The sequence below is a fragment of the Diorhabda sublineata genome, chromosome 5 (genome assembly GCF_026230105.1).
Source record: "Diorhabda sublineata isolate icDioSubl1.1 chromosome 5, icDioSubl1.1, whole genome shotgun sequence".
NCBI classification, from domain to species: Eukaryota; Metazoa; Arthropoda; class Insecta; order Coleoptera; family Chrysomelidae; genus Diorhabda; species Diorhabda sublineata.
The window spans coordinates 36,381,142-36,408,490 of record NC_079478.1 but is presented as its reverse complement, the minus strand read 5'-3'; the positions used below and the strand labels follow the sequence as shown (position 1 = coordinate 36,408,490).

Here is a 27,349-nt window from a genome sequence, read left to right as displayed (position 1 = left end):
TTGATAAAAAATGATTTATTTTCTAATTATAATCACAATAACACAATACCTAACAATCCAGTCTGTATTTATTAATCCAAAATCCTTTTTTTAACCTTTTTGTTTACTAGCACATTCACTGAAAGGTATATTGTCTAATTTCACTGTATCTTTTGTTATTTTAGCTTCATAAATTCCAGGTTTAACTTCTCTAGCTTGTATCACTGTTGTCCTCAATTCTCTTTCTACATCTTGAGAATATTTTATCAATTCTTCTATAGCTTTGAGATCCGTAACGTGTTTACATTTTTTGTATTCTTCGTTTATTCTTTTCCTAGCTTCACTTAAAGCGGTTAAATCACCTTGGAATACTGTTTTTCTAGTTTTATGTAATTCTTTAAACGTTTTTAATACTTGTCTTCGAATATTTACAGACATTTTATCACATTTATTTATATAAACATATACGTTTACTTATATAATCACGTCAAATTTTCTTCTTCTTTTTTATATGAATAATGTACGTTTCAATAGAACTATTCATAGAACGTGAACAATTTAGATTGCGTGTAGGACGGAGTGAAATCCACGGACAAAGCTATTAATAGACAGGGTCGGATCGGTACGATAACCATTTTAATTTTACTGTTTATTTTAACACAGTTATTTTAATATAGGGGGTGTGTAGAAATAAAAAACAATTTTATAAAATTTGTATTTGATAAATAAACACGATAAGTACGTATATATGACATATTATATATAAAAATAACAATTTTTTATTTATTTGGGAACGCTAGTTAAAGCAAGTCCGTTTGACGTTATCGACGAATGGGTTCGGATAGAAGACGTGCTGTGAGTGTAAGCCATGCCAAAAAAATTATATTTATGTAACAGAGCAAAAAAAACTTTCTTCTTACAGATGAAAATAATAAAAATAAAAACTCCTGTAAAAAAATTAAATATATGATAATACATTTTTATTGAAATTGAATATTTTTACCTTGTAAAGCATTGTACAAATCAAAAATAATTTCGATATACTTTGGAACCGTGCCTAATTCACTCATGTCAAAGAACGCTGTTATTACTTCGAATATTAAACCAATACCCATCACTACTGACAGTTTTATGATGAGAAATAACCTCGAAATTAAAAATATTCTCGATTAGAATATTGAAAGTGTTTTTGGGATTTGGGATGATGTAAATATCAGGTGAAGTAATAATATTTCTGTTATTATTTAATTTATACCTTTGTCTGTCTTTGCTGAATTTCTTTGCGGAATTCGTCATCTTGCTATCATTTCTTTTATTAATTTCAGTTCGTACTTTTACACAATAAAGTACAGTTTTTATGAAAAAAACCATGTTTATCGTTTGAATTATCAATAAAGGGATGTTCATGAATACCAATTTGGCATAATTACCTAATCCTGAAATCAAAAAAAGTTTTTCATTCCTAAAACCGTTTATTTGATTTCGTACTAATAAAATTCAACATTCCACGAAAAGAAAACTAGACTAGGTTATCTTTAAATTAATTAAAACTATTTCTCAGAACTTAGATTATTAATATTGTTCACTTAGAGGATGTCAAGGAACAGGATAACCATTTATAAATAATTTATCTAATCTATTCTTATTATAAATCTATTTTAAAGTAGGCTAATTCAATTATCGGATCATTAACAACCTAAATATTATTTTTAATTGAATTCAGTGTGATAATAAAACGCAAAACAATACGAATTATTACAAAGTATGTCAATATAACAATATTTTTAGGTAATTTGATACTTACTGATATCAAAGAAACATTTTTTTTCTCCTATAAGTGGCTGGATGGTGTAAGGTAAAACTTTCCATTTCGTAAATAATAATATCGTTAGAGTTATTAATAAAGGTCCACCCCAGCCATATAGACTGTAGAATATGAATTTCTTCAGTTCTTTTTCTTTTTGGCTTGATCCTAGATATATCCTGGTGGTTCTGTCAAAATTATTGTTGAAATTGAGGTTATATTATCATAAATAAAGTCATACAAGAAGAAGAGTAGTGGTATCAACACATTACGAAGAAAAAGTAGGCAGGCGGTGATATAAAAAGAAGAATTAGGTTTATACGATACATAAAGAAAAGTTTTTCGTCTCCTATAAATAGTTGGATGGAATTTTTTTAATTCTTTTTGTTTATGGCTCAATCCTAGATATATCCTGGTAGTTCTGTCAAATTTTTCGTTGAAATTGAGGTTATATTATCATAAATAAAGTTATAAAAGAAGAAGAATAGTAGTATCAACAATGATATTGACACATTACGAAAAAAAGAAGAAAAAATAGGCAGGCGATGATATAAAAAAGAAGATTAAGTTTCAAACAATACCCGCTCAATGTAGAAAGAGTTATAAAAAAATATTTTTTCTCCAGAATTATAATAAAACTGTTAATACCTATAACATAATGATAAATTAGCTGTCAAAACATATTTCATTATGAAAAATTATCACGTAATTCGATATCCTCAAATAGAGTAAAGTAATGAGAAAAAAAATCAATTAATTAAAACTCTATTTTAATCACGCCCAAATTATACTTAAAAACATTCACAAGTATCAGAAAATTACATAGCAAAGTTTATTATATATACAGAAAAAACAGAAGATATGGCAACAATGTCTAGTATAACCAGTGTAAGGTAAATGAACTCTAGTAATGTAAATAGTAGCGCCCTCTACATTGTACTCGAATGTTTAAGACGATGTTTACACCATACCAACAGTTACGTATCAAATATTTTACTCTATATATTTAGTTTGTCTATGATATACTCACCCAAATGTTACCCAGATTTCAAAACTCATAACATTCGCCCAAGAAAACTGAGCTATTGCAAAGAAGATTATAGAGAAAGCTAAAACAAATATTGAAGAAACAATAAATAATAAATAATTAAACAAAAAGTTTGGTTATTGAATTATTTTTTTTGTTATCGAATCCCACCTCTATATAAAATCAATTTTTAAGTAGCGTTAGTCATAACGAGTTCAAATATTTATAGTCGAGCTTATAAAAATACCAAAAATCTTGATTGACCCACTTATATTAACATTTATTATTTTTTTTTATTTAGATTTCGTTCCCAGAAGACCTTTGTTACTATTTTTAAGTATGTTTGGAAAACGAAACCTGATCTTTCACAAGAAAACAAAATCCTTTTTTATTGGTTTGTTTTACGAATCTCACCAACGCAAAGTTATTTATACCCAGTTATTATTTTTGACAAAAAACGTTTCACATCAACAACAATAATATTTAGGCAATAAATTCATTCACGAAACTACGTAAATTAATGTATACAAGTCTAAAGCCGGTACTACACGATGCTGTCAAATTTTCGCGTACGACTAAATATTAAACGAACCAACAGTGTTATAGTACCACAAGTTTTGTTTCTAATATCGGGTCAATAACCTACATATGAAGCAAAACATTCGGCGATTGACATACCCCAATCATACCAGCGTTTGAAGCATTCGTGTGGAACCGGCTTAACTTCGCGTACAGTTTTCTACTATCAGATAGAATCACTGAACTTGTGTTATTGAACTAGAGATGGCGCAACTACCTATATTTCTATTGTAATAAGTTTTTATTAGTAATAGTTCAGGCCGAGACAAAGCTAGAGATGGGAAATTATAATTTGTAACGATATATATCGCAAATTATTGCAGGAAAATATATTTTTACGTGGAGCAATGTTTTTGTAAATAATTTTTCCCAACGAAACGCATGAAAATGCTGTACCAATCGTTTTAAAAACAAATCTAATCGAATTAGGAGAATAATTAATTATCTTAATGTGTAGTTAATTACTGAATTATCACCAAATTAAACGGGGGTGGTTTTTCTTCTCCAGAGACTTCTGTTTTATCTGGAATCCAATTTATTATCAAAAACACATAAATAACACCCCCTAATATCGTTAATTAAATATTGTTTACTACAGGGTGTGACGCGAAAATGACAATATAATGAAAATAATTATTTTACAGGGTTTGTATTACTTATTTACCTCTTGTTTTGATTCATAATCATGGTGGTAGATACTACGACGCACAAAGCCCTTCCAAAAACACCCTATATGTTGTTATACCGTTTTTAATTTAAACAGACATCTAGTGTTTTCAATTTTCAACGGGACAATCTGTATAAGACAGAATGATAGGTATTAAAAAAAAGCGAAAACGAAAATAAAAACAACGAAGTAGTTAATCCGCTTTTAATTAAAATCAAACTTGTTTTCTACATCATATTGTAGGTAATTAAATAAATTTCAGGTGCATGGGATAATTTCCATTTGTAATAACAAGGTATATTTCCTACGATTTCGTATGTAAAATATTTAGTATACCAGTTTTTAATATTATACACGAGAGAAAATATAAATAGAGAAAAAATAAACTATAACGTTTATTTTGAGAAGAAAGCATTAAAACTCTAAATTTTTATGAGAAAAATTGAGGTTATTGACTTGAACATATCAGCTTTAACGAAATTAATAAAAACAAAACAGTTACCTACTTTATCCTCAATATTTTTAGTTGTTTATATTGAAATCCAGATGTCGCTAGTCTAGCTTCGTATATTACAGTTTCCGTTTCAATATTTCCAAATATTTATTATATTTTTTATTCCATTAATTAATATCTATCTAATATCTACTAAACTAAGTATATATAGTTCGTCCCACATATAATTCAGTGATATTTCATCATAAATTGTAAATATTTTGATAAAGACTTTTTATTTGAAATTTCTTCGATGCACATCTACAAAACTAAGTGTATATAGTTCGTTCCACATATAATTCAGTGATATTTCATCATAAATTGTAAATATTTTGATAAAGACTTTTTATTTGAAATTTCTTCGATGCACATCTACAAAACTAAGTGTATATAGTTCGTTCCACATATAATTCAGTGATATTTCATCATAAATTGTAAATATTTTGATAAAGACTTTTTATTTGAAATTTCTTCGATGCACATCTACAAAACTAAGTATATATAGTTCGTTCCACATATAATTCAGTGATATTTCATCATAAATTGTAAATATTTTGATAAAGACTTTTTATTTGAAATTTCTTCGATGCACATCTACAAAACTAAGTATATATAGTTCGTTCCACATATAATTCAGTGATATTTCATCATAAATTGTAAATATTTTGATAAAGACTTTTTATTTGAAATTTCTTCGATGCACATCTACAAAACTAAGTGTATATAGTTCGTTCCACATATAATTCAGTGATATTTCATCATAAATTGTAAATATTTGGATAAAGACTTTTTATTTGAAATTTCTTCGATGCACATCCACAAAACTAAGTGTATATAGTTCGTTCCACATATAATTCAGTGATATTTCATCATAAATTGTAAATATTTTGATAAAGACTTTTTATTTGAAATTTCTTCGATGCACATCTACAAAACTAAGTATATATAGTTCGTTCCACATATAATTCAGTGATATTTCATCATAAATTGTAAATATTTTGATAAAGACTTTTTATTTGAAATTTCTTCGATGCACATCTACAAAACTAAGTATATATAGTTCGTTCCACATATAATTCAGTGATATTTCATCATAAATTGTAAATATTTTGATAAAGACTTTTTATTTGAAATTTCTTCGATGCACATCTACAAAACTAAGTGTATATAGTTCGTTCCACATATAATTCAGTGATATTTCATCATAAATTGTAAATATTTTGATAAAGACTTTTTATTTGAAATTTCTTCGATGCACATCTACTAAACTAAGTATATATAGTTCGTTCCACATATAATTCAGTGATATTTCATCATAAATAGTAAATATTTTGATAAAGACTTTTTATTTGAAATTTCTTCGATGCACATCTACTAAACTAAGTATATATAGTTCGTTCCACATATAATTCAGTGATATTTCATCATAAATAGTAAATATTTTGATAAAGACTTTTTATTTGAAATTTCTTCGATGCACATCTACAAAACTAAGTATATATAGTTCGTTCCACATATAATTCAGTGATATTTCATCATAAATTGTAAATATTTTGATAAAGACTTTTTATTTGAAATTTCTTCGATGCACATCTACAAAACTAAGTATATATAGTTCGTTCCACATATAATTCAGTGATATTTCATCATAAATTGTAAATATTTTGATAAAGACTTTTTATTTGAAATTTCTTCGATGCACATCTACAAAACTAAGTATATATAGTTCGTTCCACATATAATTCAGTGATATTTCATCATAAATTGTAAATATTTTGATAAAGACTTTTTATTTGAAATTTCTTCGATGCACATCTACAAAACTAAGTGTATATAGTTCGTTCCACATATAATTCAGTGATATTTCATCATAAATTGTAAATATTTTGATAAAGACTTTTTATTTGAAATTTCTTCGATGCACATCTACTAAACTAAGTATATATAGTTCGTTCCACATATAATTCAGTGATATTTCATCATAAATAGTAAATATTTTGATAAAGACTTTTTATTTGAAATTTCTTCGATGCACATCTACTAAACTAAGTGTATATAGTTCGTTCCACATATAATTCAGTGATATTTCATCATAAATAGTAAATATTTTGATAAAGACTTTTTATTTGAAATTTCTTCGATGCACATCTACTAAACTAAGTGTATATAGTTCGTTCCACATATAATTCAGTGATATTTCATCATAAATTGTAAATATTTTGATAAAGACTTTTTATTTGAAATTTCTTCGATGCACATCTACAAAACTAAGTATATATAGTTCGTTCCACATATAATTCAGTGATATTTCATCATAAATTGTAAATATTTTGATAAAGACTTTTTATTTGAAATTTCTTCGATGCACATCTACAAAACTAAGTGTATATAGTTCGTTCCACATATAATTCAGTGATATTTCATCATAAATAGTAAATATTTTGATAAAGACTTTTTATTTGAAATTTCTTCGATGCACATCTACAAAACTAAGTATATATAGTTCGTTCCACATATAATTCAGTGATATTTCATCATAAATAGTAAATATTTTGATAAAGACTTTTTATTTGAAATTTCTTCGATGCACATCTACTAAACTAAGTGTATATAGTTCGTTCCACATATAATTCAGTGATATTTCATCATAAATTGTAAATATTTTGATAAAGACTTTTTATTTGAAATTTCTTCGATGCACATCTACAAAACTAAGTGTATATAGTTCGTTCCACATATAATTCAGTGATATTTCATCATAAATTGTAAATATTTTGATAAAGACTTTTTATTTGAAATTTCTTCGATGCACATCTACAAAACTAAGTATATATAGTTCGTTCCACATATAATTCAGTGATATTTCATCATAAATAGTAAATATTTTGATAAAGACTTTTTATTTGAAATTTCTTCGATGCACATCTACTAAACTAAGTGTATATAGTTCGTTCCACATATAATTCAGTGATATTTCATCATAAATTGTAAATATTTTGATAAAGACTTTTTATTTGAAATTTCTTCGATGCACATCTACAAAACTAAGTGTATATAGTTCGTTCCACATATAATTCAGTGATATTTCATCATAAATTGTAAATATTTTGATAAAGACTTTTTATTTGAAGTTTCTTCGATGCACATCTACTAAACTAAGTGTATATAGTTCGTTCCACATATAATTCAGTGATATTTCATCATAAATTGTAAATATTTTGATAAAGACTTTTTATTTGAAATTTCTTCGATGCACATCTACAAAACTAAGTATATATAGTTCGTTCCACATATAATTCAGTGATATTTCATCATAAATAGTAAATATTTTGATAAAGACTTTTTATTTGAAATTTCTTCGATGCACATCTACTAAACTAAGTGTATATAGTTCGGTCCACATATAATTCAGTGATATTTCATCATAAATTGTAAATATTTTGATAAAGACTTTTTATTTGAAATTTCTTCGATGCACATCTACTAAACTAAGTGTATATAGTTCGTTCCACATATAATTCAGTGATATTTCATCATAAATTGTAAATATTTTGATAAAGACTTTTTATTTGAAATTTCTTCGATGCACATCTACAAAACTAAGTGTATATAGTTCGTTCCACATATAATTCAGTGATATTTCATCATAAATTGTAAATATTTTGATAAAGACTTTTTATTTGAAATTTCTTCGATGCACATCTACTAAACTAAGTGTATATAGTTCGGTCCACATATAATTCAGTGATATTTCATCATAAATTGTAAATATTTTGATAAAGACTTTTTATTTGAAATTTCTTCGATGCACATCTACTAAACTAAGTGTATATAGTTCGTTCCACATATAATTCAGTGATATTTCATCATAAATTGTAAATATTTTGATAAAGACTTTTTATTTGAAATTTCTTCGATGCACATCTACAAAACTAAGTGTATATAGTTCGTTCCACATATAATTCAGTGATATTTCATCATAAATTGTAAATATTTTGATAAAGACTTTTTATTTGAAATTTCTTCGATGCACATCTACAAAACTAAGTGTATATAGTTCGTTCCACATATAATTCAGTGATATTTCATCATAAATAGTAAATATTTTGATAAAGACTTTTTATTTGAAATTTCTTCGATGCACATCTACTAAACTAAGTGTATATAGTTCGTTCCACATATAATTCAGTGATATTTCATCATAAATTGTAAATATTTTGATAAAGACTTTTTATTTGAAATTTCTTCGATGCACATCTACAAAACTAAGTGTATATAGTTCGTTCCACATATAATTCAGTGATATTTCATCATAAATTGTAAATATTTTGATAAAGACTTTTTATTTGAAATTTCTTCGATGCACATCTACAAAACTAAGTATATATAGTTCGTTCCACATATAATTCAGTGATATTTCATCATAAATAGTAAATATTTTGATAAAGACTTTTTATTTGAAATTTCTTCGATGCACATCTACTAAACTAAGTGTATATAGTTCGTTCCACATATAATTCAGTGATATTTCATCATAAATTGTAAATATTTTGATAAAGACTTTTTATTTGAAATTTCTTCGATGCACATCTACAAAACTAAGTGTATATAGTTCGTTCCACATATAATTCAGTGATATTTCATCATAAATTGTAAATATTTTGATAAAGACTTTTTATTTGAAGTTTCTTCGATGCACATCTACTAAACTAAGTGTATATAGTTCGTTCCACATATAATTCAGTGATATTTCATCATAAATTGTAAATATTTTGATAAAGACTTTTTATTTGAAGTTTCTTCGATGCACATCTACTAAACTAAGTGTATATAGTTCGTTCCACATATAATTCAGTGATATTTCATCATAAATTGTAAATATTTTGATAAAGACTTTTTATTTGAAATTTCTTCGATGCACATCTACTAAACTAAGTGTATATAGTTCGTTCCACATATAATTCAGTGATATTTCATCATAAATTGTAAATATTTTGATAAAGACTTTTTATTTGAAATTTCTTCGATGCACATCTACTAAACTAAGTGTATATAGTTCGTTCCACATATAATTCAGTGATATTTCATCATAAATTGTAAATATTTTGATAAAGACTTTTTATTTGAAGTTTCTTCGATGCACATCTACTAAACTAAGTGTATATAGTTCGTTCCACATATAATTCAGTGATATTTCATCATAAATTGTAAATATTTTGATAAAGACTTTTTATTTGAAGTTTCTTCGATGCACATCTACTAAACTAAGTGTATATAGTTCGTTCCACATATAATTCAGTGATATTTCATCATAAATTGTAAATATTTTGATAAAGACTTTTTATTTGAAATTTCTTCGATGCACATCTACAAAACTAAGTATATATAGTTCGTTCCACATATAATTCAGTGATATTTCATCATAAATTGTAAATATTTTGATAAAGACTTTTTATTTGAAATTTCTTCGATGCACATCTACTAAACTAAGTGTATATAGTTCGTTCCACATATAATTCAGTGATATTTCATCATAAATTGTAAATATTTTGATAAAGACTTTTTATTTGAAATTTCTTCGATGCACATCTACAAAACTAAGTGTATATAGTTCGTTCCACATATAATTCAGTGATATTTCATCATAAATTGTAAATATTTTGATAAAGACTTTTTATTTGAAATTTCTTCGATGCACATCTACAAAACTAAGTATATATAGTTCGTTCCACATATAATTCAGTGATATTTCATCATAAATAGTAAATATTTTGATAAAGACTTTTTATTTGAAATTTCTTCGATGCACATCTACTAAACTAAGTGTATATAGTTCGGTCCACATATAATTCAGTGATATTTCATCATAAATTGTAAATATTTTGATAAAGACTTTTTATTTGAAATTTCTTCGATGCACATCTACTAAACTAAGTGTATATAGTTCGGTCCACATATAATTCAGTGATATTTCATCATAAATAGTAAATATTTTGATAAAGACTTTTTATTTGAAATTTCTTCGATGCACATCTACTAAACTAAGTGTATATAGTTCGGTCCACATATAATTCAGTGATATTTCATCATAAATTGTAAATATTTTGATAAAGACTTTTTATTTGAAATTTCTTCGATGCACATCTACTAAACTAAGTGTATATAGTTCGTTCCACATATAATTCAGTGATATTTCATCATAAATTGTAAATATTTTGATAAAGACTTTTTATTTGAAATTTCTTCGATGCACATCTACAAAACTAAGTGTATATAGTTCGTTCCACATATAATTCAGTGATATTTCATCATAAATTGTAAATATTTTGATAAAGACTTTTTATTTGAAATTTTTTCGATGCACATCTACTAAACTAAGTGTATATAGTTCGTTCCACATATAATTCAGTGATATTTCATCATAAATTGTAAATATTTTGATAAAGACTTTTTATTTGAAATTTCTTCGATGCACATCTACAAAACTAAGTGTATATAGTTCGTTCCACATATAATTCAGTGATATTTCATCATAAATTGTAAATATTTTGATAAAGACTTTTTATTTGAAGTTTCTTCGATGCACATCTACTAAACTAAGTGTATATAGTTCGTTCCACATATAATTCAGTGATATTTCATCATAAATTGTAAATATTTTGATAAAGACTTTTTATTTGAAATTTCTTCGATGCACATCTACAAAACTAAGTATATATAGTTCGTTCCACATATAATTCAGTGATATTTCATCATAAATAGTAAATATTTTGATAAAGACTTTTTATTTGAAATTTCTTCGATGCACATCTACTAAACTAAGTGTATATAGTTCGTTCCACATATAATTCAGTGATATTTCATCATAAATTGTAAATATTTTGATAAAGACTTTTTATTTGAAATTTCTTCGATGCACATCTACAAAACTAAGTGTATATAGTTCGTTCCACATATAATTCAGTGATATTTCATCATAAATTGTAAATATTTTGATAAAGACTTTTTATTTGAAATTTCTTCGATGCACATCTACTAAACTAAGTGTATATAGTTCGTTCCACATATAATTCAGTGATATTTCATCATAAATTGTAAATATTTTGATAAAGACTTTTTATTTGAAATTTCTTCGATGCACATCTACTAAACTAAGTGTATATAGTTCGTTCCACATATAATTCAGTGATATTTCATCATAAATTGTAAATATTTTGATAAAGACTTTTTATTTGAAATTTCTTCGATGCACATCTACTAAACTAAGTGTATATAGTTCGTTCCACATATAATTCAGTGATATTTCATCATAAATAGTAAATATTTTGATAAAGACTTTTTATTTGAAATTTCTTCGATGCACATCTACTAAACTAAGTGTATATAGTTCGTTCCACATATAATTCAGTGATATTTCATCATAAATTGTAAATATTTTGATAAAGACTTTTTATTTGAAATTTCTTCGATGCACATCTACAAAACTAAGTGTATATAGTTCGTTCCACATATAATTCAGTGATATTTCATCATAAATTGTAAATATTTTGATAAAGACTTTTTATTTGAAATTTCTTCGATGCACATCTACTAAACTAAGTGTATATAGTTCGTTCCACATATAATTCAGTGATATTTCATCATAAATTGTAAATATTTTGATAAAGACTTTTTATTTGAAATTTCTTCGATGCACATCTACTAAACTAAGTGTATATAGTTCGTTCCACATATAATTCAGTGATATTTCATCATAAATTGTAAATATTTTGATAAAGACTTTTTATTTGAAATTTCTTCGATGCACATCTACTAAACTAAGTGTATATAGTTCGTTCCACATATAATTCAGTGATATTTCATCATAAATTGTAAATATTTTGATAAAGACTTTTTATTTGAAATTTCTTCGATGCACATCTACAAAACTAAGTGTATATAGTTCGTTCCACATATAATTCAGTGATATTTCATCATAAATTGTAAATATTTTGATAAAGACTTTTTATTTGAAATTTCTTCGATGCACATCTACAAAACTAAGTGTATATAGTTCGTTCCACATATAATTCAGTGATATTTCATCATAAATTGTAAATATTTTGATAAAGACTTTTTATTTGAAATTTCTTCGATGCACATCTACTAAACTAAGTGTATATAGTTCGTTCCACATATAATTCAGTGATATTTCATCATAAATTGTAAATATTTTGATAAAGACTTTTTATTTGAAATTTCTTCGATGCACATCTACTAAACTAAGTGTATATAGTTCGTTCCACATATAATTCAGTGATATTTCATCATAAATTGTAAATATTTTGATAAAGACTTTTTATTTGAAATTTCTTCGATGCACATCTACTAAACTAAGTGTATATAGTTCGTTCCACATATAATTCAGTGATATTTCATCATAAATTGTAAATATTTTGATAAAGACTTTTTATTTGAAATTTCTTCGATGCACATCTACAAAGCTAAGTGTATATAGTTCGTTCCACATATAATTCAGTGATATTTCATCATAAATTGTAAATATTTTGATAAAGACTTTTTATTTGAAATTTCTTCGATGCACATCTACTAAACTAAGTGTATATAGTTCGGTCCACATATAATTCAGTGATATTTCATCATAAATTGTAAATATTTTGATAAAGACTTTTTATTTGAAATTTCTTCGATGCACATCTACTAAACTAAGTGTATATAGTTCGGTCCACATATAATTCAGTGATATTTCATCATAAATAGTAAATATTTTGATAAAGACTTTTTATTTGAAATTTCTTCGATGCACATCTACTAAACTAAGTGTATATAGTTCGGTCCACATATAATTCAGTGATATTTCATCATAAATTGTAAATATTTTGATAAAGACTTTTTATTTGAAATTTCTTCGATGCACATCTACTAAACTAAGTGTATATAGTTCGTTCCACATATAATTCAGTGATATTTCATCATAAATTGTAAATATTTTGATAAAGACTTTTTATTTGAAATTTCTTCGATGCACATCTACAAAACTAAGTGTATATAGTTCGTTCCACATATAATTCAGTGATATTTCATCATAAATTGTAAATATTTTGATAAAGACTTTTTATTTGAAATTTTTTCGATGCACATCTACTAAACTAAGTGTATATAGTTCGTTCCACATATAATTCAGTGATATTTCATCATAAATTGTAAATATTTTGATAAAGACTTTTTATTTGAAATTTCTTCGATGCACATCTACAAAACTAAGTGTATATAGTTCGTTCCACATATAATTCAGTGATATTTCATCATAAATTGTAAATATTTTGATAAAGACTTTTTATTTGAAGTTTCTTCGATGCACATCTACTAAACTAAGTGTATATAGTTCGTTCCACATATAATTCAGTGATATTTCATCATAAATTGTAAATATTTTGATAAAGACTTTTTATTTGAAATTTCTTCGATGCACATCTACAAAACTAAGTATATATAGTTCGTTCCACATATAATTCAGTGATATTTCATCATAAATAGTAAATATTTTGATAAAGACTTTTTATTTGAAATTTCTTCGATGCACATCTACTAAACTAAGTGTATATAGTTCGTTCCACATATAATTCAGTGATATTTCATCATAAATTGTAAATATTTTGATAAAGACTTTTTATTTGAAATTTCTTCGATGCACATCTACAAAACTAAGTGTATATAGTTCGTTCCACATATAATTCAGTGATATTTCATCATAAATTGTAAATATTTTGATAAAGACTTTTTATTTGAAATTTCTTCGATGCACATCTACTAAACTAAGTGTATATAGTTCGTTCCACATATAATTCAGTGATATTTCATCATAAATTGTAAATATTTTGATAAAGACTTTTTATTTGAAATTTCTTCGATGCACATCTACTAAACTAAGTGTATATAGTTCGTTCCACATATAATTCAGTGATATTTCATCATAAATTGTAAATATTTTGATAAAGACTTTTTATTTGAAATTTCTTCGATGCACATCTACTAAACTAAGTGTATATAGTTCGTTCCACATATAATTCAGTGATATTTCATCATAAATAGTAAATATTTTGATAAAGACTTTTTATTTGAAATTTCTTCGATGCACATCTACTAAACTAAGTGTATATAGTTCGTTCCACATATAATTCAGTGATATTTCATCATAAATTGTAAATATTTTGATAAAGACTTTTTATTTGAAATTTCTTCGATGCACATCTACAAAACTAAGTGTATATAGTTCGTTCCACATATAATTCAGTGATATTTCATCATAAATTGTAAATATTTTGATAAAGACTTTTTATTTGAAATTTCTTCGATGCACATCTACTAAACTAAGTGTATATAGTTCGTTCCACATATAATTCAGTGATATTTCATCATAAATTGTAAATATTTTGATAAAGACTTTTTATTTGAAATTTCTTCGATGCACATCTACTAAACTAAGTGTATATAGTTCGTTCCACATATAATTCAGTGATATTTCATCATAAATTGTAAATATTTTGATAAAGACTTTTTATTTGAAATTTCTTCGATGCACATCTACTAAACTAAGTGTATATAGTTCGTTCCACATATAATTCAGTGATATTTCATCATAAATTGTAAATATTTTGATAAAGACTTTTTATTTGAAATTTCTTCGATGCACATCTACAAAACTAAGTGTATATAGTTCGTTCCACATATAATTCAGTGATATTTCATCATAAATTGTAAATATTTTGATAAAGACTTTTTATTTGAAATTTCTTCGATGCACATCTACAAAACTAAGTGTATATAGTTCGTTCCACATATAATTCAGTGATATTTCATCATAAATTGTAAATATTTTGATAAAGACTTTTTATTTGAAATTTCTTCGATGCACATCTACTAAACTAAGTGTATATAGTTCGTTCCACATATAATTCAGTGATATTTCATCATAAATTGTAAATATTTTGATAAAGACTTTTTATTTGAAATTTCTTCGATGCACATCTACTAAACTAAGTGTATATAGTTCGTTCCACATATAATTCAGTGATATTTCATCATAAATTGTAAATATTTTGATAAAGACTTTTTATTTGAAATTTCTTCGATGCACATCTACTAAACTAAGTGTATATAGTTCGTTCCACATATAATTCAGTGATATTTCATCATAAATTGTAAATATTTTGATAAAGACTTTTTATTTGAAATTTCTTCGATGCACATCTACAAAGCTAAGTGTATATAGTTCGTTCCACATATAATTCAGTGATATTTCATCATAAATTGTAAATATTTTGATAAAGACTTTTTATTTGAAATTTCTTCGATGCACATCTACAAAACTAAGTGTATATAGTTCGTTCCACATATAATTCAGTGATATTTCATCATAAATTGTAAATATTTTGATAAAGACTTTTTATTTGAAATTTCTTCGATGCACATCTACAAAACTAAGTGTATATAGTTCGTTCCACATATAATTCAGTGATATTTCATCATAAATTGTAAATATTTTGATAAAGACTTTTTATTTGAAATTTCTTCGATGCACATCTACTAAACTAAGTGTATATAGTTCGTTCCACATATAATTCAGTGATATTTCATCATAAATTGTAAATATTTTGATAAAGACTTTTTATTTGAAATTTCTTCGATGCACATCTACTAAACTAAGTGTATATAGTTCGTTCCACATATAATTCAGTGATATTTCATCATAAATTGTAAATATTTTGATAAAGACTTTTTATTTGAAATTTCTTCGATGCACATCTACTAAACTAAGTGTATATAGTTCGTTCCACATATAATTCAGTGATATTTCATCATAAATTGTAAATATTTTGATAAAGACTTTTTATTTGAAATTTCTTCGATGCACATCTACAAAACTAAGTGTATATAGTTCGTTCCACATATAATTCAGTGATATTTCATCATAAATTGTAAATATTTTGATAAAGACTTTTTATTTGAAATTTCTTCGATGCACATCTACAAAACTAAGTGTATATAGTTCGTTCCACATATAATTCAGTGATATTTCATCATAAATTGTAAATATTTTGATAAAGACTTTTTATTTGAAATTTCTTCGATGCACATCTACTAAACTAAGTGTATATAGTTCGTTCCACATATAATTCAGTGATATTTCATCATAAATTGTAAATATTTTGATAAAGACTTTTTATTTGAAATTTCTTCGATGCACATCTACTAAACTAAGTGTATATAGTTCGTTCCACATATAATTCAGTGATATTTCATCATAAATTGTAAATATTTTGATAAAGACTTTTTATTTGAAATTTCTTCGATGCACATCTACAAAGCTAAGTGTATATAGTTCGTCCCACATATAATTTCGATTCCAACGGTGGTGTTTTATCGTGATATACAGGTAGCTAATGAATATTTTGGTATAAACATATTTTTTTTGTGATTATTTATATGTAAAAGCTAAATACTTACCTCTAAACTGACACTCAGTCTCGGTGGGAGTTGTTTTAGATTGTGCTATAAGCAAAAAAATGAAAACGCACAACGAAGCCATACAATAATTGATCAAAATCTTCCCGAACATCTTCTTCCATTCTTTTATGAAAACATAAACCAAAATCGTCAAAATTAGTAGTACGGTCGATAATATAAAAGGCCAAATTCTGTAATCGAACTTGGTTAAACTATTCTCGTCTTCAGGGAAACATTGGAAAATGTAATAGTCTCTCTTAGATCCCCTTTGGAGGTGTTCCATGCAATAAGAATTCATATTTTTAACGTCGGATGTCCTAACTCCTTTTTTTGACCGTTCGGTGAAGCTTCCGTTCTTGTGGATGGTAATATTAGAGTCGGGATTCACCATATGTATATGGGGGCATGTACGATTGTGAATAATCGCAAAATTTTCTGGAAAAAAAATTTTTCACGTCATAAATTGTCGATTCTAACGAAATTTTTCAAATAACCCTCGTATAATGATACATTACGAGGCTCTGTGGTACAATGGAAGATAGATACCGCCAGTACTGCCACTTATATCGAAAAAATTACCCCAAAACTCACTGACGAAGAGCGTGAAGCAGGTCCTGTTCTATTTATATCAATAGAATATTAAATTTGGTAAATACAGTGGGAAATTTTCATTTTTTGTGGTAAATGTGGTAATAAAGATGATTTTTATGAGTATATAAATTAAATTGCTGATTTTATTACTATTAAATAATAAAAAATATGGAGGAATAGATAATAGATAACTGTACGGAAGTTTAGTGAATTTTTTTATCGAATTTTATGTGCACGTAGGCGGTTAATATCGTTTAAAATAAAAATAAACATAAACAACTTCCAAGTTTAGTCGATGATGATGATTTTATCACTGTTATGTATTTTGAATTATTCATTATCGTTATAAATAAATCGTACGACATTTTTTTTTTGTTTAATACACAATAGCTGCGTAGATATTGAATTTTTAATTGTTGAAAATACACTGGAAAAAATATTTTTCGAATAAAAACGTTGATTTATCTCGAAATATAATCCATTAAACGAAAGTGCTACTTAAGTTTCGAGATATGGCGACGCTGACGTGAATACGTCATATTTGACATTTCCATCATGAAGTTTGACATTTTTAAATGGTGGACGTACTCAAAACGTGTTGTAGTACGAGTGTTGATTTCAATGCAGGTTGTTTTGAAAAACATTTAAACCATATCTAATATAAACTTAAGTATCAACCCTCGTAACCCCGAAAAATATACATTTATACAAGATGTATTATTTAAATAAATATGAATCATTAAAGAAATAAAAATTTCCTTGTAGTATTCTGGTTGTACTTTGTTTTTTTTTTATTTCGGTTTCTAATTTACGTGTTTTAAATTTTATTTATACACTATTTACTAACACTTAACATTAATTTATTTTTATTAACTTGTCATTTTATCGACAAAAAGTGTCTGGGATTATTGAAATGATTAGAAAATCAACTGGGAAGGTTTTTATGCTGTAAAATATCACTGGGAGGATTGTAATTTTGAAAAAATGTGTCTGGATAGTTTTAAATTAATAAAAAAACGTCTAGAAACGTTGGAATTGTCAAAAAACTGTCTAGGAAGGTTCTAAACTATAAAAAAAAGTGTCTGGGATGATTTAAATGATTAAAAAAAACACTGGGAAGGTTTTTATACTGTAAAATATCACTGGGAGGATTGTAATTTTGAAAAAATGTGTCTGGATAGTTTTAAATTAATAAAAAAACGTCTAGAAACGTTGGAATTGTAAAAAAACTGTCTAGGAAGGTTCTAAACTATAAAAAAAAGTGTCTGGGATGATTTAAATGATTAAAAAATCCACTGGGAAGGTTTTTATACTGTAAAATATCACTGGGAGAATTGTAATTTTGAAAAAATGTGTCTGGATAGTTTTAAATTAATAAAAAAACGTCTACAAACGTTGGAATTGTCAAAAAACTGTCTAGGAAGGTTCTAAACTATAAAAAAAAGTGTCTGGGATGATTTAAATGATTAAAAAAAACACTGGGAAGGTTTTTATACTGTAAAATATCACTGGGAGGATTGTAATTTTGAAAAAATGTGTCTGGATAGTTTTAAATTAATAAAAAAACGTCTAGAAACGTTGGAATTGTAAAAAAACTGTCTAGGAAGGTTCTAAACTATAAAAAAAAGTGTCTGGGATGATTTAAATGATTAAAAAAAACACTGGGAAGGTTTTTATACTGTAAAATATCACTGGGAGGATTGTAATTTTGAAAAAATGTGTCTGGATAGTTTTAAATTAATAAAAAAACGTCTAGAAACGTTGGAATTGTAAAAAAACTGTCTAGGAAGGTTCTAAACTATAAAAAAAAGTGTCTGGGATGATTTAAATGATTAAAAAATCCACTGGGAAGGTTTTTATACTGTAAAATATCACTGGGAGAATTGTAATTTTGAAAAAATGTGTCTGGATAGTTTTAAATTAATAAAAAAACGTCTACAAACGTTGGAATTGTCAAAAAACTGTCTAGGAAGGTTCTAAACTATAAAAAAAAGTGTCTGGGATGATTTAAATGATTAAAAAAAACACTGGGAAGGTTTTTATACTGTAAAATATCACTGGGAGGATTGTAATTTTGAAAAAATGTGTCTGGATAGTTTTAAATTAATAAAAAAACGTCTAGAAACGTTGGAATTGTAAAAAAACTGTCTAGGAAGGTTCTAAACTATAAAAAAAAGTGTCTGGGATGATTTAAATGATTAAAAAAAACACTGGGAAGGTTTTTATACTGTAAAATATCACTGGGAGAATTGTAATTTTGAAAAAATGTGTCTGGATAGTTTTAAATTAATAAAAAAACGTCTAGAAACGTTGGAATTGTCAAAAAACTGTCTAAGAAGGTTCTAAACTATAAAAAAAGTGTCTGGGATGATTTAAATGATTAAAAAAAACACTGGGAAGGTTTTTATACTGTAAAATATCACTGGGAGGATTGTAATTTTGAAAAAATGTGTCTGGATAGTTTTAAATTAATAAAAAAACGTCTAGAAACGTTGGAATTGTAAAAAAACTGTCTAGGAAGGTTCTAAACTATAAAAAAAAGTGTCTGGGATGATTTAAATGATTAAAAAAAACACTGGGAAGGTTTTTATACTGTAAAATATCACTGGGAGAATTGTAATTTTGAAAAAATGTGTCTGGATAGTTTTAAATTAATAAAAAAACGTCTAGAAACGTTGGAATTGTCAAAAAACTGTCTAGGAAGGTTCTAAACTATAAAAAAAGTGTCTGGGATGATTTAAATGATTAAAAAAAACACTGGGAAGGTTTTTATACTGTAAAATATCACTGGGAGGATTGTAATTTTGAAAAAATGTCTGGATAGTTTTAAATTAATAAAAAAACGTCTAGAAACGTTGGAATTGTCAAAAAACTGTCTAAGAAGGTTCTAAACTATAAAAAAAGTGTCTGGGATGATTTAAATGATTAAAAAAAACACTGGGAAGGTTTTTATACTGTAAAATATCACTGGGAGGATTGTAATTTTGAAAAAATGTGTCTGGATAGTTTTAAATTAATAAAAAAACGTCTACAAACGTTGGAATTGTCAAAAAACTGTCTAGGAAGGTTCTAAACTATAAAAAAAAGTGTCTGGGATGATTTAAATGATTAAAAAAAACACTGGGAAGGTTTTTATACTGTAAAATATCACTGGGAGGATTGTAATTTTGAAAAAATGTGTCTGGATAGTTTTAAATTAATAAAAAAACGTCTAGAAACGTTGGAATTGTAAAAAAACTGTCTAGGAAGGTTCTAAACTATAAAAAAAAGTGTCTGGGATGATTTAAATGATTAAAAAAAACACTGGGAAGGTTTTTATACTGTAAAATATCACTGGGAGAATTGTAATTTTGAAAAAATGTGTCTGGATAGTTTTAAATTAATAAAAAAACGTCTAGAAACGTTGGAATTGTAAAAAAACTGTCTAGGAAGGTTCTAAACTATAAAAAAAAGTGTCTGGGATGATTTAAATGATTAAAAAAAACACTGGGAAGGTTTTTATACTGTAAAATATCACTGGGAGAATTGTAATTTTGAAAAAATGTGTCTGGATAGTTTTAAATTAATAAAAAAACGTCTAGAAACGTTGGAATTGTCAAAAAACTGTCTAAGAAGGTTCTAAACTATAAAAAAAGTGTCTGGGATGATTTAAATGATTAAAAAAAACACTGGGAAGGTTTTTATACTGTAAAATATCACTGGGAGGATTGTAATTTTGAAAAAATGTGTCTGGATAGTTTTAAATTAATAAAAAAACGTCTAGAAACGTTGGAATTGTAAAAAAACTGTCTAGGAAGGTTCTAAACTATAAAAAAAGTGTCTGGGATGATTTAAATGATTAAAAAAAACACTGGGAAGGTTTTTATACTGTAAAATATCACTGGGAGGATTGTAATTTTGAAAAAATGTGTCTGGATAGTTTTAAATTAATAAAAAAACGTCTACAAACGTTGGAATTGTCAAAAAACTGTCTAGGAAGGTTCTAAACTATAAAAAAAAGTGTCTGGGATGATTTAAATGATTAAAAAAAACACTGGGAAGGTTTTTATACTGTAAAATATCACTGGGAGGATTGTAATTTTGAAAAAATGTGTCTGGATAGTTTTAAATTAATAAAAAAACGTCTAGAAACGTTGGAATTGTAAAAAAACTGTCTAGGAAGGTTCTAAACTATAAAAAAAAGTGTCTGGGATGATTTAAATGATTAAAAAAAACACTGGGAAGGTTTTTATACTGTAAAATATCACTGGGAGAATTGTAATTTTGAAAAAATGTGTCTGGATAGTTTTAAATTAATAAAAAAACGTCTAGAAACGTTGGAATTGTAAAAAAACTGTCTAGGAAGGTTCTAAACTATAAAAAAAAGTGTCTGGGATGATTTAAATGATTAAAAAAAACACTGGGAAGGTTTTTATACTGTAAAATATCACTGGGAGAATTGTAATTTTGAAAAAATGTGTCTGGATAGTTTTAAATTAATAAAAAAACGTCTAGAAACGTTGGAATTGTCAAAAAACTGTCTAAGAAGGTTCTAAACTATAAAAAAAGTGTCTGGGATGATTTAAATGATTAAAAAAAACACTGGGAAGGTTTTTATACTGTAAAATATCACTGGGAGGATTGTAATTTTGAAAAAATGTGTCTGGATAGTTTTAAATTAATAAAAAAACGTCTAGAAACGTTGGAATTGTAAAAAAACTGTCTAGGAAGGTTCTAAACTATAAAAAAAAGTGTCTGGGATGATTTAAATGATTAAAAAAAACACTGGGAAGGTTTTTATACTGTAAAATATCACTGGGAGAATTGTAATTTTGAAAAAATGTGTCTGGATAGTTTTAAATTAATAAAAAAACGTCTAGAAACGTTGGAATTGTCAAAAAACTGTCTAGGAAGGTTCTAAACTATAAAAAAAGTGTCTGGGATGATTTAAATGATTAAAAAAAACACTGGGAAGGTTTTTATACTGTAAAATATCACTGGGAGGATTGTAATTTTGAAAAAATGTCTGGATAGTTTTAAATTAATAAAAAAACGTCTAGAAACGTTGGAATTGTCAAAAAACTGTCTAAGAAGGTTCTAAACTATAAAAAAAGTGTCTGGGATGATTTAAATGATTAAAAAAAACACTGGGAAGGTTTTTATACTGTAAAATATCACTGGGAGGATTGTAATTTTGAAAAAATGTGTCTGGATAGTTTTAAATTAATAAAAAAACGTCTAGAAACGTTGGAATTGTAAAAAAACTGTCTAGGAAGGTTCTAAACTATAAAAAAAAGTGTCTGGGATGATTTAAATGATTAAAAAAAACACTGGGAAGGTTTTTATACTGTAAAATATCACTGGGAGGATAGTAATTTTGAAAAAATGTGTCTGGATAGTTTTAAATTAATAAAAAAACGTCTAGAAACGTTGGAATTGTCAAAAAACTGTCTAGGAAGGTTCTAAACTATAAAAAAAGTGTCTGGGATGATTTAAATGATTAAAAAAAACACTGGGAAGGTTTTTATACTGTAAAATATCACTGGGAGGATTGTAATTTTGAAAAAATGTGTCTGGATAGTTTTAAATTAATAAAAAAACGTCTAGAAACGTTGGAATTGTCAATAAAACTATCTAGGAAGGTTCTAAACTACAAAAAAAAGTGTCTGGGATGATTTAAATGATTAAAAAAAACACTGGGAAGGTTTTTATACTGTAAAATATCACTGGGAGGATTGTAATTTTGAAAAAATGTGTCTGGATAGTTTTAAATTAATAAAAAAACGTCTAGAAACGTTGGAATTGTCAAAAAACTGTCTAAGAAGGTTCTAAACTATAAAAAAAGTGTCTGGGATGATTTAAATGATTAAAAAAAACACTGGGAAGGTTTTTATACTGTAAAATATCACTGGGAGAATTGTAATTTTGAAAAAATGTGTCTGGATAGTTTTAAATTAATAAAAAAACGTCTACAAACGTTGGAATTGTCAAAAAACTGTCTAGGAAGGTTCTAAACTATAAAAAAAAGTGTCTGGGATGATTTAAATGATTAAAAAAAACACTGGGAAGGTTTTTATACTGTAAAATATCACTGGGAGGATTGTAATTTTGAAAAAATGTGTCTGGATAGTTTTAAATTAATAAAAAAACGTCTAGAAACGTTGGAATTGTCAAAAAAACTGTCTAGGAAGGTTCTAAACTACAAAAAAAAGTGTCTGGGATGATTTAAATGATTAAAAAAAACACTGGGAAGGTTTTTATACTGTAAAATATCACTGGGAGGATTGTAATTTTGAAAAAATGTGTCTGGATAGTTTTAAATTAATAAAAAAACGTCTAGAAACGTTGGAATTGTCAAAAAAATTGTCTAGGAAGGTTCTAAACTACAAAAAAAAGTGTCTGGGATGATTTAAATGATTAAAAAAAACACTGGGAAGGTTTTTATACTGTAATATATCACTGGGAGGATTGTAATTTTGAAAAAATGTGTCTGGATAGTTTTAAATTAATAAAAAAACGTCTAGAAACGTTGGAATTGTAAAAAAAACTGTCTAGGAAGGTTCTAAACTACAAAAAAAAGTGTCTGGGATGATTTAAATGATTAAAAAAAACACTGGGAAGGTTTTTATACTGTAATATATCACTGGGAGGATTGTAATTTTGAAAAAATGTGTCTGGATAGTTTTAAATTAATAAAAAAACGTCTAGAAACGTTGGAATTGTCAAAAAAACTGTCTAGGAAGGTTCTAAACTACAAAAAAAAGTGTCTGGGATGATTTAAATGATTAAAAAAAACACTGGGAAGGTTTTTATACTGTAAAATATCACTGGGAGGATTGTAATTTTGAAAAAATGTGTCTGGATAGTTTTAAATTAATAAAAAAACGTCTAGAAACGTTGGAATTGTAAAAAAAACTGTCTAGGAAGGTTCTAAACTACAAAAAAAAGTGTCTGGGATGATTTAAATGATTAAAAAAAACACTGGGAAGGTTTTTATACTGTAAAATATCACTGGGAGGATTGTAATTTTGAAAAAATGTGTCTGGATAGTTTTAAATTAATAAAAAAACGTCTAGAAACGTTGGAATTGTCAAAAAAACTGTCTAGGAAGGTTCTAAACTACAAAAAAAAGTGTCTGGGATGATTTAAATGATTAAAAAAAACACTGGGAAGGTTTTTATACTGTAAAATATCACTGGGAGGATTGTAATTTTGAAAAAATGTGTCTGGATAGTTTTAAATTAATAAAAAAACGTCTAGAAACGTTGGAATTGTCAAAAAAACTGTCTAGGAAGGTTCTAAACTACAAAAAAAAGTGTCTGGGATGATTTAAATGATTAAAAAATCCACTTGGAAGGTTTTTATACTGTAAAATATCACTGGGAGGATTGTAATTTTGAAAAAATGTGTCTGGATAGTTTTAAATTAATAAAAAAACGTCTAGAAACGTTGGAATTGTAAAAAAAATTGTCTAGGAAGGTTCTAAACTACAAAAAAAAGTGTCTGGGATGATTTAAATGATTAAAAAAAACACTGGGAAGGTTTTTATACTGTAAAATATCACTGGGAGGATTGTAATTTTGAAAAAATGTGTCTGGATAGTTTTAAATTAATAAAAAAACGTCTAGAAACGTTGGAATTGTCAAAAAACTGTCTAGGAAGGTTCTAAACTATAAAAAAAGTGTCTGGGATGATTTAAATGATTAAAAAAAACACTGGGAAGGTTTTTATGCTGTAAAATATCACTGGGAGGATTGTAATTTTGAAAAAATGTGTCTGGATAGTTTTAAATTAATAAAAAGACGTCTAGAAACGTTGGAATTGTAAAAAAAACTGTTTAGGAAGGTTCTAAACTACAAAAAAAAGTGTCTGGGATGATTTAAATGATTAAAAAAAACACTGGGAAGGTTTTTATACTGTAAAATATCACTGGGAGGATTGTAATTTTGAAAAAATGTGTCTGGATAGTTTTAAATTAATAAAAAAACGTCTACAAACGTTGGAATTGTCAAAAAACTGTCTAGGAAGGTTCTAAACTACAAAAAAAAGTGTCTAGGATGATTTAAATGATTAAAAAAACACTGGGAAGGTTTTTATACTGTAAAATATCACTGGGAGGATTGTAATTTTGAAAAAATGTGTCTGGATAGTTTTAAATTAATAAAAAAACGTCTAGAAACGTTGGAATTGTCAAAAAACTGTCTAGGAAGGGAGTAAAATTTAACCTAACTTAACGATAAAAAATTTTCAAGTAAGATATTTTTTCATATAAATCCGTCGTAAAAACAGAGATTTTAAAACAAAATTCATCAAAATCGGATAATTTTTCGATTTTCTAGAGCCAAAAAAACGAGAAAAAACGCGAAATTATAAAATTACGTTTCATCATTTATTTCCCCGGACTATAATAATTTGTAATTAGTATAATGCATTATCTTAGAACCCACGAGATTAATTAAAAATATAATATTTTATCAAACATAATATTAACGGAAAAAAATCACGTATTCAAATATTTCTATTCTACGAGATGTTAAAAATAAATAGTCCTGATCTTATTTTTTTCTAAAATTACAAAACAAATAAATTAGCGCCATTGATTTTTGGCATTCCTTATAAATAACACCGTCTCTCAAGGTCAACTTGTTGTATAAAGAAAAAAGTTGATATTTTCTCTTCAAAATTACGTTTTAAACAATTTTTATAAAAAAATAATTTCTCATTAAACAAATATCCTCATATTTATTTCAAAATTAACAAACAAATTCGTTCGTTTTTTGAAAAATAATTCTCAAACTCAAAAACGGTATTACAACCTGGCAACGTCGTACAAATATGGCCGTTACATGAAAACAATACTCAAATTAAAATACTAACCTTCGTGGTTTTCCACTATATCACTAAATCGACTCAAATTCGTACCGTGTTCGTAAGTATTTTCACATTTCGCCCCGTTCACGTAACTCTGCCCATCGGGACAACATTTTCTAATACATTTCAACTCATCACATATATCGAAACCAATTCGACATTCCCTCAACACGAAACCGTCATATTCAGTTTGATCCACACAAAAATCATCGACAGATCTATTTATAGATTTTATGCTATCGAAAAAATCGAATTTCAAATCAATAATAGTTTTACATTTACGTAAACCGACTTTAACTAAACTTTCATTAATAAAACTATTAACCGAATCCTCTTGTTTCATACAAGAATGTAATACCGTATTATAAACATACTTCAAAGGACAACACTTCGGAAAAACCGGTTTTTCCATAAAAACTATTTCGTTTTTTTCAACGTCCAAATAAATTAATCGATCATTGTACAAATCGTAGCACCCCCCATCGGTTAAATTAGCCAAAACTCCCGTTTTATTTGTGTTTAACTGAAATTGTTCAGTTACATCTGGAATGCATTCGAATACTTCTTCTTTTTTATCTAGAACTTCCTCTTCTGAACAGCACTTCAACACTTCGTCACTCAAACTCACTCTAATAATAAAACAAACAGTCAGTAATGTTAGTTTCATTTTAAATCTGGTTTTTTATCATTTTGCAACGGACAGTTGTCGACTAATCGGTTCGCTATTGTCGAATGAAGCGATATTTTGGAGATCCCCAGGACAGATCGCGAAAAGAAGGGGGGAAACGATAAAGGACTTTCCTAATCACGTTATTATATTCGCGAGGAATCGTATAATTGATTGTTATGTGA

The 27,349-nt window shown here is 26.4% G+C and overlaps 2 protein-coding genes across 2 annotated transcripts; both read right to left on the bottom strand.

Moving 5' to 3' along the window:
• On the bottom strand, positions 1 to 489 carry LOC130444385 (complex III assembly factor LYRM7). The gene has a single exon (XM_056779481.1). The coding sequence runs from the start codon at positions 415 to 417 to the stop codon at positions 91 to 93; it is 327 nt and encodes a 108-aa protein (XP_056635459.1). The 5' UTR covers positions 418 to 489; the 3' UTR covers positions 1 to 90.
• Positions 490 to 680: 191 nt separating this feature from the next.
• Positions 681 to 27,236, bottom strand: LOC130443818 (G-protein coupled receptor Mth2-like). Its single transcript, XM_056778673.1, has 7 exons — positions 26,504 to 27,236; positions 17,057 to 17,491; positions 2,814 to 2,892; positions 1,784 to 1,971; positions 1,235 to 1,415; positions 983 to 1,125; positions 681 to 926 (listed from the first exon to the last, which is right to left on the bottom strand). Exons 1-7 carry the CDS (start codon positions 27,162 to 27,164, stop codon positions 763 to 765), a joined length of 1,851 nt encoding a protein of 616 aa, XP_056634651.1. The 5' UTR covers positions 27,165 to 27,236; the 3' UTR covers positions 681 to 762.
• Positions 27,237 to 27,349: the final 113 nt, after the last annotated feature.